Source organism: Pagrus major, chromosome 13 (assembly GCF_040436345.1).
Source record: "Pagrus major chromosome 13, Pma_NU_1.0".
In the NCBI taxonomy this organism is placed as follows: domain Eukaryota; kingdom Metazoa; phylum Chordata; class Actinopteri; order Spariformes; family Sparidae; genus Pagrus; species Pagrus major.
This window is the reverse complement of record NC_133227.1, coordinates 9,785,545-9,802,661: the sequence shown is the minus strand read 5'-3', so window position 1 is coordinate 9,802,661 and position 17,117 is coordinate 9,785,545. Positions and strand designations below refer to the sequence as shown.

General features: G+C 42.7%; 1 protein-coding gene across 2 annotated transcripts in view; it reads left to right on the top strand.

The window, feature by feature from the left end:
• stard13a (StAR related lipid transfer domain containing 13a) overlaps nucleotides 1-14,501 on the top strand; it is a 61,570-nt gene extending 47,069 nt beyond the window's left edge. For both annotated transcript variants that reach the window (XM_073479379.1, XM_073479380.1), the window contains 12 exons: nucleotides 1,202-1,283; nucleotides 3,859-3,922; nucleotides 5,037-6,343; nucleotides 7,386-7,556; nucleotides 8,128-8,287; nucleotides 8,377-8,575; nucleotides 8,911-9,124; nucleotides 9,931-10,045; nucleotides 10,657-10,908; nucleotides 11,109-11,326; nucleotides 12,467-12,643; nucleotides 12,732-14,501. In XM_073479379.1, the coding sequence (XP_073335480.1) occupies nucleotides 1,202-1,283; nucleotides 3,859-3,922; nucleotides 5,037-6,343; nucleotides 7,386-7,556; nucleotides 8,128-8,287; nucleotides 8,377-8,575; nucleotides 8,911-9,124; nucleotides 9,931-10,045; nucleotides 10,657-10,908; nucleotides 11,109-11,326; nucleotides 12,467-12,643; nucleotides 12,732-12,849 (3,077 nt within the window). In that variant the 3' untranslated portion in view covers nucleotides 12,850-14,501. The remainder of the gene's footprint in view (nucleotides 1-1,201; nucleotides 1,284-3,858; nucleotides 3,923-5,036; nucleotides 6,344-7,385; nucleotides 7,557-8,127; nucleotides 8,288-8,376; nucleotides 8,576-8,910; nucleotides 9,125-9,930; nucleotides 10,046-10,656; nucleotides 10,909-11,108; nucleotides 11,327-12,466; nucleotides 12,644-12,731) is intronic.
• Nucleotides 14,502-17,117: the final 2,616 nt, after the last annotated feature.

Below are 17,117 nucleotides of genomic sequence, written 5' to 3'. Positions count from 1 at the left end.
AAACTGCTGTCTCCTGTCAGTCAGTAAACGTACTACAAGGAACTTTTGACTGGTTATGGAACAGTCTCAATTTAACACTGATTCATCTATACGCCTGTTCCACTATAATTATTATTTTAGTTATTCTGAATGCCTGTAACCGAGTCGGATTCCAACGTAACCGAGTTGGATAAGTCATAAAATTAAAGCTATTTTTAATGATGGAGTGCTGAGGATGAATTGAGCAGTCTCACTGGGTGAGGAAAGAAGCTCCTCTGTAGTCTTGTGATACTGTATGACACCAGACACACCAAGCTGATACCAAAGAACTAACCGACTATATCGCGTCCCGTCACTCAGCCACAAAGCTGCACTTGAACGTACCGCAAACACTGCAGCCAACTAGCTCATATGTCTGCAGCATGGATTTAACAATTAAAATCTGGATACAGCTTCAGAGGTGTAGCCCTGTTCGTTCCTATGAAAGCTGCTCAGTGGTGCATAAAGCCAAAAAAGCTCTCGACTTCACAGGTATAAAGTTACCCGGATCTTCTGCGTTGTGTGGCCCAAAGAGCCTGCACACCAGAGACCTCCGCCAACTGAGCCGGCTAACTTCTGATTTAGTGCCCGGCTAACTTGAATGGGGATAAAATTATTCAATCTTGCGGCTCCTCTAGACTTTCAAACGTTATCAGACCGAATGGCTCAAATGATGAATCAACGTTAGCTGGCGTCCTCATATCGTCAAGTTTGTAAAACTGTATTTAAAAATATCCAGTGGAACAAAGCACCAGCTCCTCTCCAAATAGGTGATAAAACAGGTATTGATACATAATATCTGACTATATGATCAAAACAATATATTTTTGTAGTTTATTACTTTTGTTCCCTTGTGCTTTTTAATTGTTTTATATTATGAGGTTTTTGTTTTTTTACTTGTGTGGACCCCAGGAAGAATAGCTTCTATCTTGGGAGTGTCTAATGTAGATCTAAATAAATAAATATTACAGTCGTTGATCTTACATAGTCACAAATAGACACATCACCTCCTGCAGAAACAGAAAGATAGCATGCCGTAACGTTGCTTCTTTGTCTCATTTGCTTCCAAAATAAAAGCACGTGCCACTTTTGTCCACAGGGGCCGCCAGAATCAACAAAAATGTGTAATTCCTTGTAGCTGCTTTAAATAACAAAACTCAATGTCTCTGACTCTCTCTGACAGATTCCCAGTTTCCAATTGATATTTCCTCAGTGAAAAGGGACCACGACTTTCTGGACCGGGATCTGGTGGAGCCTCTGTGTCGGTAAGGACGCTCGTACACATGCAGACCTCATTCTCTCTCCAGTAACACCCCCCCATCCCTCCCGGGTTCTGTAGTCTGACTTGTCCCTGCGGTCTGGTGCTAACCACTAATCATTAGATGTCTGACCTCGACCCTTAATGAAGTCCCCATCCCTGTCTCCCCGCTCAGACACCCAGGCTTTGATCTGGTCACCTCCCCTCCCCTCTGCCACACTCTGATCTCTCATTCAAAGAGCCGAGACCCTCAGGGGGCAAAACTGGGGGGGGGGGGGGGGGGGGGGGGGGGGGGGGGGGCTGAGGGTAATAGGGAAGGAGTGAGGGGCTGCTAGTATATTCCACCAGATGGTTTTGAGTGTGTGTTTTAAGTCCCTTTGCACACCTCTGTGATCTTTCTCCTCCACATCTCCTCTTCTTCTCTTCTCATTGAAGTCTAGTGGGCTCGTATCAGCATACCTGCCTCCCCCTGCTCTCCACCCGCCTCTCCAATTCTCCAGTGTCTATGGAAGAGGAGGGTGTGGTAATTATAGCGTTAGTGATTCCTGACAGCCACACTGCCAGAGAATACACATCAGACCCCCTGAGAACTGTCTCTGGAGCTGTAAAACACACTCATAATGAGCTGGCCTTGTTCGTGCATCGCTCTTTACATCGCTCTCCTTCCAGAATTGTAATTTTAGATTATACAGTCATGCTCGCAGGAAAATATAGCGCATGGAGCAAATTTCTAAATCTGCATGAATGTCAGGAAGAAATGTTTGCACCATCCTGCAGCAGAAGTACAGGGTGTGGAGCCTCCGAGAGCTCCCTCTGTATATTTGTCAATTTGGATGTTTACTTCCAGCAAGAAGATATGACAGCTTGCTGCCTCCTATTGGTGGTTTTCTGGTTTATATGTAGCAACAAGCAATCCCTTGTCTGGCCGTTTGTATGAGAGGACAGAGAAAGTAAACAGTGAACAAAGAAGGATATCCCGCAGTGCTGTCAGAGGCTGGACTCTTCTAAATCACACAGGTCACAAGCCTCGAAACATGTTTTAATGATCATGTCTTGAAAGGCACCACCCTCCTAGCCAGTGGTGGAAGAAGCTCTCAGATCTTATACTTTAAGGAGACTTATTATGCTTTCTCCTTTTTGTTTTGTCCCTTCCCTTCAGTGTGTTATATAAGTTCTTACGCATGTAAAAGATCTTGAAAGTTCACACCAACAGAGGCTCCTTTCTCCCACAGAAAACACTGCTCCTGAAACGCCTCGTCAGTAGTCCTGCCTTTAATTCTGTGATTTTGTGATGTCACGCTATGTCACCATGTCACACATTTGCGTAATTTATGCTGAGCGGCTAGTTTGGCATGTAAGAAGTGATTTAGCACAGCTGCTTTGTTGTTGTTAGTGGTGCTGGGTCAGGCGTGTGTGAGCTGACCAATCAGAGGAGACTGGGTATTCTGGAGGAGGGCGTTAGGCTGGATTCACATTGGATCCAGCGGTGCAGCGAAAACGCAGGTTTTCCCATTAATTTTAATGAGGGTAGTTGGTTTTACTGTGGCAGTACGGGGCCGCAGGGGGCTCCACAAAAAAACATAGCCAACTGAATAGAGTAATGCTATAATGCCAGATAAAATAGAACTATAATGATACTACACAGAATCGCAGAATTTGGATGCAGGAAAGTGAAAAAGTTTCAACCCAATCAAATGAAAAATAATTGGTGAGGCTCAGAATAGGCATACAAACAATCGCAGAAATAATTAGCTCCGAGGGCCAAACTTTACTAAAAAAGCATTTTGGAGTATGATTTTGCAAGATCCAATTAATTTATTAGAAGCTTTTACATGAATTTCTTTCTTCTTTCTTTCTGAATTTCTTTAATAATACATAATTATTTATTGATTTATTTTTATATATTTTATTCTCACACCAAATTATGCAAGTAAATAAAGCTGTCAAATAAATATAGAATGTGGAATAAAAAGTACACTATTTACCTCTGTCATGTAGTGGACTACAAGGAGAAGGCAGCATGAAATGGACTCGAATTACTCAAGTAAAGTACAAGTACCTCAAAACTGTGCTTAAGTCAATGTATTTTCCACCACTGTTTTTAACTAGCTGCTTTTCACGTCTCCTGAGTTGCAGGAGGGGGTAAAGTCTGGGTGGGGAAGGATGGATGTAGATATCTGCACAGATCATTTTTGGTGAGGAGGTTGCCCCCCTGCACATGCACAGAGCGTGGAGGAGGAAGGGGGTGGGGATGGGTCTCAGATGAGGGGATGAGGGGAGGAAAGTGAAGGGGAGGAGCAGGCTGGGTTTCGGGGAGGGGGGGGGATGCACTCCTTCAGGGTCCCAGTGGAGGGATGCCAAAGGAAAGGAGGAATGAGGGGGGAGAAAAGGATAGATACAGAGATCAAAGAGGAAAATGAAGAAGCCAGACTCGGAGGGAAAGGGAGACAGCCGAGGTGAGGAGTGAGAGATGATGAAAGTGAGAGTGCAGAAGGAAACAAACACACAGCAACAGACAGAACATATCTAACCTACAAGCTCTAGGATGTTTCACTAACTGTGTGTTGATGTGTGTGTTACAGACGTCTAAATACTCTGAACAAATGTGCCTCCATGAAGCTGGATGTCAGCCAGCCCAAGAAGAAAGTAAGACTATTTTTTTTTTATATAAGCCGTCATCTTAAAGACTCTGTTGTCGTTTTGCTGATGATGTCTGGTCACTGTACATCTGAAAATGTTATGAAATATAGGTGATGATCTCACTTGAATCAATACATTTACATCTGATTTGTTTTTTCGTTGTTATGTGTTTACACATATACAAAATATATAAATTAACATACACATACGCAACAAAAAATGTGATGGAGAGGTGGGAGAGTCCCTCGGAGGGGCTCGGTCCAATGAAAAAATTAGAGAAAGAAAGAAAAAATTTATTTAAAGGATGGACAAGAGAGGGTAAGAAGAGGGAAACTAGACAAAAGTTGAGATTACACACACTAGCAGACTTTGAGAAGAGTTAAAATGGACAAGGTGATCTTGGTTCGGATCTCTTTGTGCCAGACTTCAAAGTGCAGAGATGTAGAAACTCAGTCAACAATTTCTATAAAGTTGCGTGTTGGTCTGCTTCCAGGGAAATTTATGATCATGACAAATGTTTCAAGTGTAAACAAACCATGACGTCGACCACTGGTGGTTTTGAAGCCCAAGTTTGGCATTATAGCCATCATCATTTTGGTTTATTGGAACCAGAGGTGAACATATTTGGACCAATCACAAGCTAGCCACGCCCGAAAGCATACCCTGCTTTGTCATCTCTTTTATTCAAAATTTATTCTTTTTATAATTAGAAAAAATGCCGGTTTAAGGCACTCCTGCACTGGCTCCTTCTATATTTTATGCAGTCACTATTCCCCGATCATGTTGCAGAACAGGACAGCTTCATGACAGAGGAAATCAATCTGCAGTGTAAACTAATGCTCAGGTTCAGGTATTTCTGTGTGAGCTCCACAGAGAATAAAACTTTCCAGTTGCTGTCGTTCAACATAACAAAACGATGGTGATGATGCACAAATCTGTCAAAAAAAGAAACCTTCATTCCATGTGACACTATGTTTACAACTTCTGATTTATTCATAGTAAATCCTACATGGACTAGAAGAGAAATAAAACAATCTATCATGATTTGTCTTTGGTCTAAATCAAAGGAATTATTTGTTTTACAAGTTACTAATACCTCACGTCCTTTATCCTACCATAGGGTGATGACTCTGATGAAGATGACCCGTTGGCCATCAGTAAAAGATGGACGTTCGAGTGGAGCAGTCGACGCTGGTCTCGCCTGCAAGACTTCCTGTTGGACAGCACCAATGAGAGCAGCCCAACCGGTCAGGGGGAGGGTCTGCGCAGCACAGTGAGCAGCGAGAGCGTGTTGACAGACCTGAGCGAGCAGGAGATCACGGAAATCTCCTCGCTGCACAGTGAGGACTCCGCCTCCGCCATGCCGGACTCTATTTCTATGGCCTCTCTCTCCGCCTCCTACCAACCGCCCAGGGAACTCCCACACTACAACTCCCTGCCAATCAAGAGCAGCCGCCACGGGCAAGGAGGGCGGAGTAAAGCCAAAGAGTTTTTGCGTCGCATGGAATTAATGCGCACCTGGGGGCCGTCGACGAGGCGGAAAAGCTCAAGCCGCAGGCCCCCGCTGGTCATCAGTGGGCCGGTGTTACAGGGGGAGGAGCCTCAGGCGCTGCAGATGCTCCAATGCACTCCTATTAGCCAATTAGAACACAGCCCGAAACACAATCACCAACCTGATGGTGACACTTCCCCTGTCTCTCTTACCAGTGATTGTAAAGACCTATCCACCATGAGTGTGAGCCCCATTAATGAGACCGTGGTGCCCAGTGTGAAGGAACCTGTGTGCAGCAAACCTCGCACTGCCAGCAAGAGAAGCAGCATGTATCTGGAGGATATGGTGCTGCCTTCTCAGGGTAAGAGGACTGAAGGACAGAGCCAGTTTGGCAGAAACCAGTTTCGCTCGTATGAGAACCTCCTAGTTCACATCCCCAAAGACCACAAACCAGGCACCTTTCCAAAAGCTCTATCCATAGAGAGCCTGGCTCCTTCCCCCGACGACGGGAACAATGGCCCCAAAACTTCTCCACCCAAAAACGGCCTGGGCGAGCCCTGGTCTGGTAAACCTCTGTCCAAGCCCCCCTGTCCTGGAGCTCCTCGGGGCAGCAGGGTGAGTGTTTACGACAACGTGCCAGGCTCCCACCTTTACGCTAGCACAGGAGACCTGCTGGACTTAGAGAAAGAGGACAACCTGTTCCCTCACCTAGACGACATCATCCAGCACGTCAGCGGTTTGCAGCAAATAGTGGACCACTGGAGCCGCAGCGTGCTGCCCGAGGGCGAGACAGGGGAGGGGGAGGAGGAAGGGGAGGGCAGGACCACCCCCAGTGAAGGCGAGAGAGACGGGGTCTCCTTGAACGACACCGATTCGACAGGGACCAGTCGGGAGAGGCGTGACTCTGGAGTCGGGGCATCACTGACGAGACCACGGTGAGTAGATGTTTGGCCATTTGAAAGATGATTCGGCTTTACCACATCTTGGGTCTTGTTTTTGTAGTTCTGGCCCTCATTTTATATATTATTGGTCATGATGATATCGTACTCACCACAAGTAATTGCTCAGATCTTGGAACATGCCGACATTGCTGCAAGTCCAACCAGGTGGGAGATGAGTAATCAGACTGTCAGGCAGGTTGTAAACAGCTGACTGTGTTCTCTCAAAGATAATGGAACTAGATGGCACTCGGCAAGTGGAGCTCAAAGTCAATGGTCAAGGTCACGTTTTCCGGAAAGACATTGCTGTTGAGTTTTTTATAATGTATTTTTTTGGCATTTTGAGCTCCACAAACTGGAGCAGACATCTTTATGTCCAATACTCTAAAACTTACCAACTCAAACTAAAACAATCTAGATGGATAAACAGAATTACAGGTAAGGCGAAAATATGCACTTTTGATTTTGGGGTGAACTGCTCCTTTAAACAATCCCCCGAGTTAGCCAAACTTGAAAACCAGTAAAATTATTACTCAAGCTGTTCAGCCTTAACATCCATCATAATTTATAGACCACCTTTGACCTACAGTACTGCAGTTTTAAACAGTTTAGAGGAAAAATATGTGTTTTTGATTTGGGGGTGAACTGTCCAAGTTCCCAGAACTCAGCAATCATCATGTTTGAGTTCAATGCTATTATCATAGGCAAGGGGTGTAAATTGAAAGTTTCACGAGATTTGCCGATATCTCCACGAGTCTGCCACGATATGATTTTGATTCGAATCGATACAGGGGCCTGCGATCGATATGAGATGATATTATATGCCCATTTAACACAATCAGTTACATTTATATTAACTCACAATAAGCATGTACGATGTATCGTTACACCCCTATTACAGGCCAACACAGTGATCCAAGAAGACCCAAGTTGTAAAAAAAGCACAGAATCATCCTTTAAATTGACCTGATAAGGCCTCTACATTGACTGAATCACTCTGTCTCTCTCATTCTTTACTGGTACTTTCTCCCCCTCCCAGTCTACGATGGCCCAGTTTCAGAACCTCTGATCATCTCAACCAACCAGCATCATCACTGCAGATCAGCAGCCAATCAGCAGGCCAGCTCAGCCTGCTGCAGAAGTTCTCTTTGCTCCGCCTCACCGCCATCATGGAGAAATACTCCATGTCTAATAAACATGGCTGGACATGGTGGGTAAACATGTTGCCACGTAAAGTCATGCACAAGTCTTTGTCCATGTGTTTCTCTCCTCTTCTCTACAATGTGACTATTAGCTCATATGTTATGAATTCATTCTTATTTCAGGGGATTGACAAACTTCCTGTTGTGTTACTGCTTTATTATTGTCAACCTTTCATGCCATCTAAGGAAGATTTGCACTGTATGTGTGTGACAGTTCCTGCAATGGTTATTTTTACTGCTTCCTTCATGAAACAGCAGGAATATCTGCACAGTCAACACCTTCACACACGTTTTAAGAACCATAAGTCTATCTACAAGCCTGATACTGGTTGTTACAGGGGTTTTGTGCATGACAAGGTCGTCAAAGGCGCCAGTGTCGGTCAAAAACTGGCTTTATATTCTCAGCCAACGACCCGCTAACACAAGCACATCCTTGTGTTGTTAACGATCTGTCCTTTTTATTATCCCCACGAGGGGAATTCTGTCGACTAGCATCTACATGAAGAGAAAGATAATGAAAGCACTGGCCGCTGTTTCTCCCACACACTTCCCTAATTGTTTTCTGTCTATCGCTCCCAGGTCTGTGCCCAAGTTTATGAAGCGCATGAAGGTGCCGGACTACAAAGAGAAGAGTGTGTTTGGTGTTCCCCTCATCATTCATGTCCAGCGCTGTGGTTTTCCGCTCCCTCTGTGTTTACAGCAGGCCCTCAGTCACCTCAGAACACACTGTCTGGACCAGGTTAGACTGAACTAGAGTCTGTTTGTTTCCACAGAAAGCAAATAAGCGCCCCGTTTCTTTTCCTGACTCTTTTCACGTTCCTGTCGCAGGTGGGATTGTTCCGCAAGTCTGGCGTGAAGTCTCGTATCCAGGCTCTGAGGCAGCAGTGTGAGCTGTCCCCCGACTCTGTGAGCTACGAGGAGCAGTCAGCTTACGACGTGGCCGACATGGTCAAGCAGTTCTTCAGAGACCTGCCAGAGCCTCTGCTAACAAGCAAGCTGGGGGAGACCTTCCTGCATATTTACCAGTGTAAGTCTCCTCGGGGCTGTGACTGCTGTGACTGCTGTGACTGCTGTTACTGCTGTGACTGCTGTGACTGCTGTGACGTGTCGCAGCTGAAGTCGTCTGCCTGCCTCAGACGATGCGATGATATGGTTTAATATGAGATAACTTGAATGTGGATTGGTACAGCCAGCCAGTAAATTGATATAAGCTCACTAGGTGTCATTTCTAGCAATGTTCAAGCAACAGTTCAATAGTCAAAGTGACAATAATTCTGTTGTTTATTTTTTCCTTTCTTACATCATATACCTATATTGTTGATTGTATTGGAGATCTCATCTCCTCTTTTCTTTTTTGTCTAGATGTCCCAAAGGAGCAGAGGCTACAAGCCGTCAGAGCGGCCATTCTGTTGATGCCCGATGAAAACAGGGAGGTTCTGCAGACGCTGCTCTACTTCCTGCGTGATGTCACTTCCTTGGTGGAGGAGAACCAGATGACGCCGATGAACCTGGCTGTTTGCCTGGGGCCTTCGCTGTTCCACCTCAGCATACTGAAGAACGAGGCGCTGTCGCCGAGGTGCACAGATGAACAGACGAACACACACAAATCTGACAAAGTGACTTAAAAAAAAAAAAAAGACGAGGAATCCGGTGCCTCAAAATTACCAAGTTAAAGTGGACCAATCATTTTGAATTGCTAAAACCTTTTCAGCTCATGCAACTTGAATTTAATAGTCTGCTTTGTTTGGTAATTCTGAGGTAATCGGTTTCCTGACTTTTTTGAAGTAAAGCAGCCTTTTAAAATCAGTGTACTCACACTGAAATGATCAATGTGAAACTAAAGTGTGTTATTATTACCAAGCTGCAAGGACTGAATTAAATAAGCAATGATTCATTTGGGAAATGTATCTGTTGCCGTGCAAAATCAATTACAACATGAGGTCCACGAGAAGAATAAATCCTGATTATATTCATTTAGATACAGTTTAGATTAAATTTAACACTAATCTTTCTTTTTTATACATTTCTGTATATTCATTGTGATGTAGATAAAGGTGCAGATTGTTAAAAGCTCCGCAGGTTTCACAAATGCATGATAGTTTTTTCTTTGATCTGCTTAATGGCTTCATTAACCCTGTTATGTTCCTTCTTATTTTTTCATCTAATACTTGTTTTAATTGTAGTTTTTGTCACAGCTGTGTTCAGTAGTAGTCCTACAGTAGTCTACGTAATATCAGTCAGTAAAATCAAAGTTCTCCCAGCTTGCACAAGGGTTTTATGAAAGTACAGGAACTCCTTTTGATAAAAACAGCTTTTACATCAACGAGTGCACTCTGCTGTCGCTCTGTGTAAATGCTCACATGATTTAAATTCTGTAATCAGGTCAATCCAGAGGAAGTACACCACGGGCCGCCCTGATCAGAAGGACCTGAATGAGAACCTGGCTGCCACCCAGGGCCTGTCACACATGATCACTGAGTGCCAGCGTCTCTTTCAGGTCAGGATTTACAATTTATAGCAGCAGTTTTTCTTTTACATTTTCCATATTGACTGCTACTTTCAGGGTTGTTGTTGCGAAAAATGATTAATGACTGACAGAAGTTGGTTCATTCACTGTGCTGCTGACTGAGAAATAAAGCATGACCACGTCTTTATGTATGAAATGAACAGACTAAAATAACTGACTTCGTGAAGTGGAGCGGTGTTTCCTCCGCTGAGTTATTATCCAAGGCCACAGTATAATTGCGTGTAATAAACGCATTTCTAAAGCTGTGTATCATCACTACCTTGAGACTGTCGGTGTGTACAGCAAACTGTTCACTGCTGCTGATGGTTAGAAGCTTTTCAAGGCTTATGTTGCCAAGCATTTTACTAAGAGTTTTCATAACAGCAAGAATGGAAGACGACACTAGATATTAAAATGCTCCAACAACATTTCCTTAAATCTCTGTCATCTGAGTTCTTATGTTATTGCTCCGATAGCAGATGGACAGCCGGTCAAATCACACTGAGTTTTATTTGTCAAGATCTATTTTCTGCTTTAGACGTGACAGAGTTTAGGCCAGAGCTGATGCTGTGATTTGACGCACGTCTGCTTCTCTTCCCCAGATCCCAGAGGAGATGGTGACCCAGTCTCGCAACTCCTACATGGAGGCTGAGCTGATGGTGCCCCCGCTGGACGAGCTGTGCAAGGCTCACGAGGAGGAAGTGGAGGAGGATGAGGTAGAGGAGGATGAGGAAGGATCCTATCACGCGCATCTAGAAAGGCTGGTCCAGAGCCTGCTGGAAGAGGCCAAGGATAAGAGCAAAGGCTGGGTGTCTCGCTCGGCTACTGACCATACAGAACTGGCATTTAAAAAGGTATGCGGTCCTTACATTTCTGGAATATCCTTGGATTTAAATGTATCACACAGGAACTAAATTATTATACTATGTGTCTGTTTAGCTCTAGAGGTTTATGAGCCAAAAAAAACACAAGGATATTAAATGAAAATCAGCTTTTTATATACATGATGAGATCAGGTGTGAAGCTCTTCTGTCATGATGTGTTTGTGTGTAAGGTGGGTGATGGTAACCCTCTAAGGCGGTGGCGGGTGTGCATCGAGGTGTCGGCAACTCCCAGCGAGGTGCTGCAGCGGCTGCTGAGAGAGCGCCCCCTGTGGCAGACTGAGCTGCAGAAGGAGAAGGTTCTGGAGACGCTGGATAAACAGACAGACGTGTACCAGTACTCCTGCCGCAACATGGCGCCTCAACCCAGCTGTGACTACGTGGTACTAAGGTCAGGACTCATGAATTTAAATATTTTGGTGCTTTTGGATGTGATTTCTAGAGAAATAGTTAGTATTGATCAGTACATAGCTTTTTCAGTTACTGTAAAGAAAAAGAAAAAGAATGGAAATCTGTAGTCACAACATGTATTTTAAGACTATTATGATTTAAAAAACCTGATGAAACATTACTTAAATGCCATGCTGTATAAAAAGTAAAGCTGCAATGATTAGTCAATGGAAATCTAATTTATTGGTGTCTACTCTTGTTCAAGTCATTTTTTAAGCAAAAACAGCAAATTTGTCATGGTGCCAGGTTCTTAAACATGAGAATTTGCTAGTTTTCCTGGTCTTGCATTAAAATAAATTGAGTATTTTATAATTTTGGACTATTTGTCAGACAAAACGGGACATTTGATGACACTACCTTGTGCTCTGGGATACTCGGCTGGGGATTTTTCATCGTTTTTTTTTTTTTATGTTTAGCAACCAACAATTTGTCGATTAATCAATAACATAATCCGCAGATTAATTGCAGTCCTAATACAAACAATTTCTCATAATTCCGACATTAACTCCCTGACTTAAAGCAACATTGTGTTGAAATTGCCATTTTGTGTGATTTGGCGAGAGGAACACGCTGTAAATACAAATCCCAGGTCAGATATAATGTAGGTGCTGACTACAAACAGAAGTCATTACATCAGAACAATGTAATGTGTTGAAAACTTGTATGTTGCAGTAAACATGTATGAAACACTGTGATCCTACCCTCTCACTGAAGTTACACAGTGCAGAAACAGGTGATAGAGACACCATTCACCCTGTTACAAGACACTGTACCATCAGAGTGATACTGAAACTGTTATTTTAAGGTAAAAAAGTTACATAATGTTGCTTTAAATTACTTTATTGTCTTTGTCTAAGTACAACAAAATTAAGTGTGTAGCTTCCATACTCGATGCTATAAAAAAGAAAAGAAAAACAAAAAATATATGCGTAAAACTGAATATATATATATATATATATATATATATATTTAAATAATAGCATTGCTTAAATGCTATTGCTATTTAATAAAATAGCAATAGCATTATGAACAATGTCTGGCAGTAGTAAATGGTCATTTTCTTTTCTCTCCTCCTCCTCAGATCCTGGCGCACAGACTTGTGTAGGGGCTCCTGCGCGCTGGTGTGTGTGTCTGTCGAACACGATGACAGCCCACGCATGGGAGCAGTGAGGGGGGTGGTGCTGGAGTCCCAGTACCTCCTCGAGCCCTGTGGGACCGGGAGGACCAGGCTCACACACATCTCCAGAGTGGACCTCAGGTGTGGGCAGACTTCAAGTGCTCTCATAGTCGAGGCTTGAATCAATATTGCAATCATTAACGTACCTTGTTTGCTCCTCTTGCTCCAGGGGAAGGTCTCCAGAATGGTACAACAAGGCTTTTGGTCACCTGTGTGTTAATGAAGCCCAGATGATCCGCTCCTCTTTTCTCACTCTGGATCAGACGAGCACTGAGGCCAAGCTCTGAACCCCAGGAATCGAGCTTTATCTTGGGTCACACTTCTAGAGCAGCTGGGGCCAGGAGGGGCGTCATCCAGGCTGTGGACGCTGGTGTCTTTTCAGGCTGCTGAGCCATACTGAGCTCTGCTGTACCATACTGTACTGAGTTACAGTCATTCACACACACAGAAGAGAAGGAAGGAGTGTTTTTAGTTATGTGTTCCAGTAATCCTGCCTCTTTAGACAACATATCACTAGTTATTTATCTCATAAATTATGATTTTCCAAACATGAAACAACTAATTGGATTTTCTTTGCAAAGACATTGATGTTTGATAAACTGCAAGTGACTCATAACAACGTGCATTCTGTGAAGGATGAGTTTGCGTGGACTGAAAGTATTTTCAGTATTTATTGCTCTTGGTGCTTCTTCCAAATCCTCATCTACTAATCCAATATCTGACAAAAAAGATGAGCTAATAAGGCCGCCAGCATGAGCCAGTTTAATCATGAGATGGTTGCCATAGTATCAGGGTTAATGTTTAATCTGCAACACCAGAATTTTGTATCACTACAATAGTTATTGTATTAGAGCACCTACCTGAAGCTTACACATAACTGTCAGTGACTTTGTTGTACGTGCAATCCAAAATAGCACAATGACTTTGTTTTATGTCGGCCAAACAGTGTGAAACTCATTATCCTCAACATAAACCTTAACATTAAATACTAAAATACAAATTCCCTATGTAATTCCTTTTTAATTCAGTAACGTCATAACGTCACCCTCGCAGTAGCTGTATATTAAAATTAAAAAAACAGTCATAATTCATGTAGAATCCGAGTTGCTGTAGCCGACGCAGAGCAGACTGCACAGTGACACCAAAAGTGTTTCACAACGATCGGTATTTAATGTTCTTATTAAGCTATAACTACTTAAACTCTGGTTTAGTCTTATTTTGGGGACAGTTAGGACAGGATTCAGGATTTGGGACAACTACTTGTGATCCTGGGCTGTTATATCTAAATTCAATCCAGTATGACTCAAAATTTTGAGCCATCTATCATAATTTAAACTCACCAGATCGAGGATCCACATAAAATTGTACTCGCTCATAGATACCAGCCACCTATATACACCTGGTTTTATCATCAGGATCCATGCATTATTACCTTAGAAATTAATGGAAATGTGGAAAAATGGCCTATCTCATAATTGTTAAGGATAGTGAGAAAAAATCCTGAATCCGCACCAATAGTTAATGGGATTTATCCTGGGCCGAGACCAATCCTCCCTCCGAGTTTCGTGGAAATCTGTTCATTAGTTTCTGTGTAATCCTGCTGACAAACCAACAAATAAACAAGCGGACAGGGATGAAAACATAACCTGATTAATTTGTCCATATATAAACTAATGAAAAATACTTCTTTCTTTTTTTTACCCTTTCTATAAAGCAGTTAACATGTCATTAACATATGGACATTTATAAAAATGCACTTACAATCGAGTCTTCTCCAGGTAAAACTGCATAAATCCCAGCGCTCAGTAGGAATGACCAGGACCAGTACAATATGGGTACATGTCAGCATTACATTGTGAAGGGTGCACTTGTTCAGGAAAGAAAAACACAGTACATGAGGGATCCGGGTCCATAAATGTGTTGTTATGGATACATTGTGTTGGACGTCACTGTTGATTTAGTTCTCTGTCACTATTTTCAGTGTTAAACTTATCTAAATGTTATTTTAAAGTTATTATTATTGTCATTATATTGATGTATATGGTATCACTTTTGCTTTTTTTTTTTTTTTTTGCTGTCATGTTATACAATGTCTAAGACATGTGACCATTTCACTGCTTCTGGGAAGCATGTTTGAGTGTGTGTGTGTGTGTGTGTGCATGGATGTGCCCGTGTATCTGCATTTTAGATATGGGTCCAGCCTTGTATTGTAAATATATACAGTATGACGCTTTCTGTGCCAGCAGGTGAAACATCGTAGCTTTTCAGGGTCTTCCTATCATATTGATATGCTGAAATGTGAACCTTCCACACGCCATACTACTAAAGCAATACTAGACTAAAGCTTGCTCCGCCGTGGCACTGCCTTGGCTTTTTTTTTTTTTAAATTTGTTTCCGGCTGTAGGCAGCGTTGCTATGGTGTTGCTATGATACAATATCCCTACTGTGCCACCGAAATCCTGCGTGGAGGATGTTTGCTGGGGAGTAGTGTGGCATGTGTGCGTGCGTGTGTGTGTGTAAATATGTGTGTATGAGTGAGACAAAAAGACAAGGAGTGAGTGAGTGACTCTGACGTGAGCCCTCGGCTGTTTGGAGGAGAGGCTCCAAACCTAGCTGAGTAGCTGAGACCAGGTCTGCGTGGTTGTTTCTGACAAAGTGGCAGAAAACAGAACAATTGTTTCTAAACAAGAGAATAAAAAAAAAATCTATAAATCAAACAGTCCTCTGTGGTATTAATCCTCATGCATGAAATCACAGCATATGTTCCTTGTTATGTGCCTGTGTGTCCATGGAGTGGTGCTGTTGGACTGCTGGAGTCTGAAGGTCATGAATGAATCCAGAAAGTGTGCCATGGAAAGTGTTTTTCAGATAACTGAGTAAATGAAGAGTCATCAGGGGGTTCTCCCAAAGGACATCTTCTCTGTGTCCTTCCAAACGGATGGATGTAAGAATCTAAACCTCCACAGCTAGGATCAATACTCAATCACATTTACCTACTTAGCTGTGTTAGACTGGGGCTCTCGCAGAGGACGATGAAGGTGTTTGAGCACAGGCGCCTCTTGTCCCCAGCCTCCCTACAACCTGGGTTGTCTGTTAGTTTTGTAACAACACAGAAATGAGTGAAACATTGCTCCATTAACTTCTACCTCATTTAACATGTCAGTGATTTTATCTAGAAAGTAGGGCACACTGTGGCAGCTCCTGAATGCCAATGATGCTCTGCACCGTGGGTGTGCTTCTGCTCCCCTACTCCACGGGCTCTGACAAATGAGGAACATCATGTTGCAAATTACACCATGGAGAAAAAAAAAAAGGATTACTGACAAGGTGAATTGAATTTCCTGACTGAATCCACTTTATTTTTGTGGGTCGATTTTTAGAGCCACAGGGGTCGAAGCAAGCGTTCAGATTATGAAGACATGGACCATGCAAAACGTGTAAATTGAAATGACAGTGCTGGCTCTCAGTAGGTACAGATGAAATGCAGACAGATTAAAAAAACATCAGTTGTCTCTCACACAGGTGACCCTGTGAAAGGGTTTGAGGGTGACCTCCTGTGGAGAAAAGAGGAAGTGCATGTCCAACCACTGGACTTGTTAAAGAAATCTTTACATCCCTTGGGCAGCTTTAGATTTTTTTCCTTTTTTTGTCTATTTTTTCAAAAGTGGATTGACAGAGAAAGAACATAGAACTATGTAAATGATATTGTGAGTCTTACTGTGGTAGTGCAACTTGAAACGATATTGATGTACAGTATTTTTGAACTCTTGTTATTCCTTGTCTTACCTCTATTTTGTGGATTGGTCTAATCATACTCTAACTTTCAGAACTACAGTTCCGATAATGTCGGGTTCAGGACAGCCACAATTTGTAAGACATGACCAAAGTGTGAAGAGACAACAGGGGCTGTGTTGCGCAGATGTCTCCTGAAGTTAGCATGCTAGCAAGCTAACCCCAACCTGTCTCCTGATACCTGTAGTTTAGGATGGCAGCTATATGCTAGCTGTTAGCATAATAAATAAATTAAATAAACTCACAAAATATGAAGAAATGAGACACTCTTACTTTTATTTCCCTTACTTAACAGAAAAATACATCTGTACAACTTCTGAATTTACGTCCCTCTCTTTTTTTTTTTTTTACCAAACTTAAACAAGCTTAATTGCCTCATTAACTAGCTAAAACTGCTCAAACTTTACATAAACTAAATAAAATGCACCAACACGGTCTAAATTTGTCTTTCCACAATCCTCAATTTACAGAGCAAGATGTGAAATATTCCATCTCTATGCGCCATTTTCCCCAAGTGATCCAAGGCCCCAGGCTACAGCTGGGGCCACAGCTACTGAGCCATGAGCTAATTAGCTAACGGTGGCTAGCTACAGCCAAGGATAACTAGCAAAGACTGATGCTATATGTCATTTTAAAGCAATTTTAATGTCATCTGAGATATCACAAAACTAATCAGTTTTTGTCTTCGCTTTGCATTTATTTTTCTCCATCACAGATATAAAAAAAAAATACATCATGTAGGATTGCTTGCTAAACTTAACCC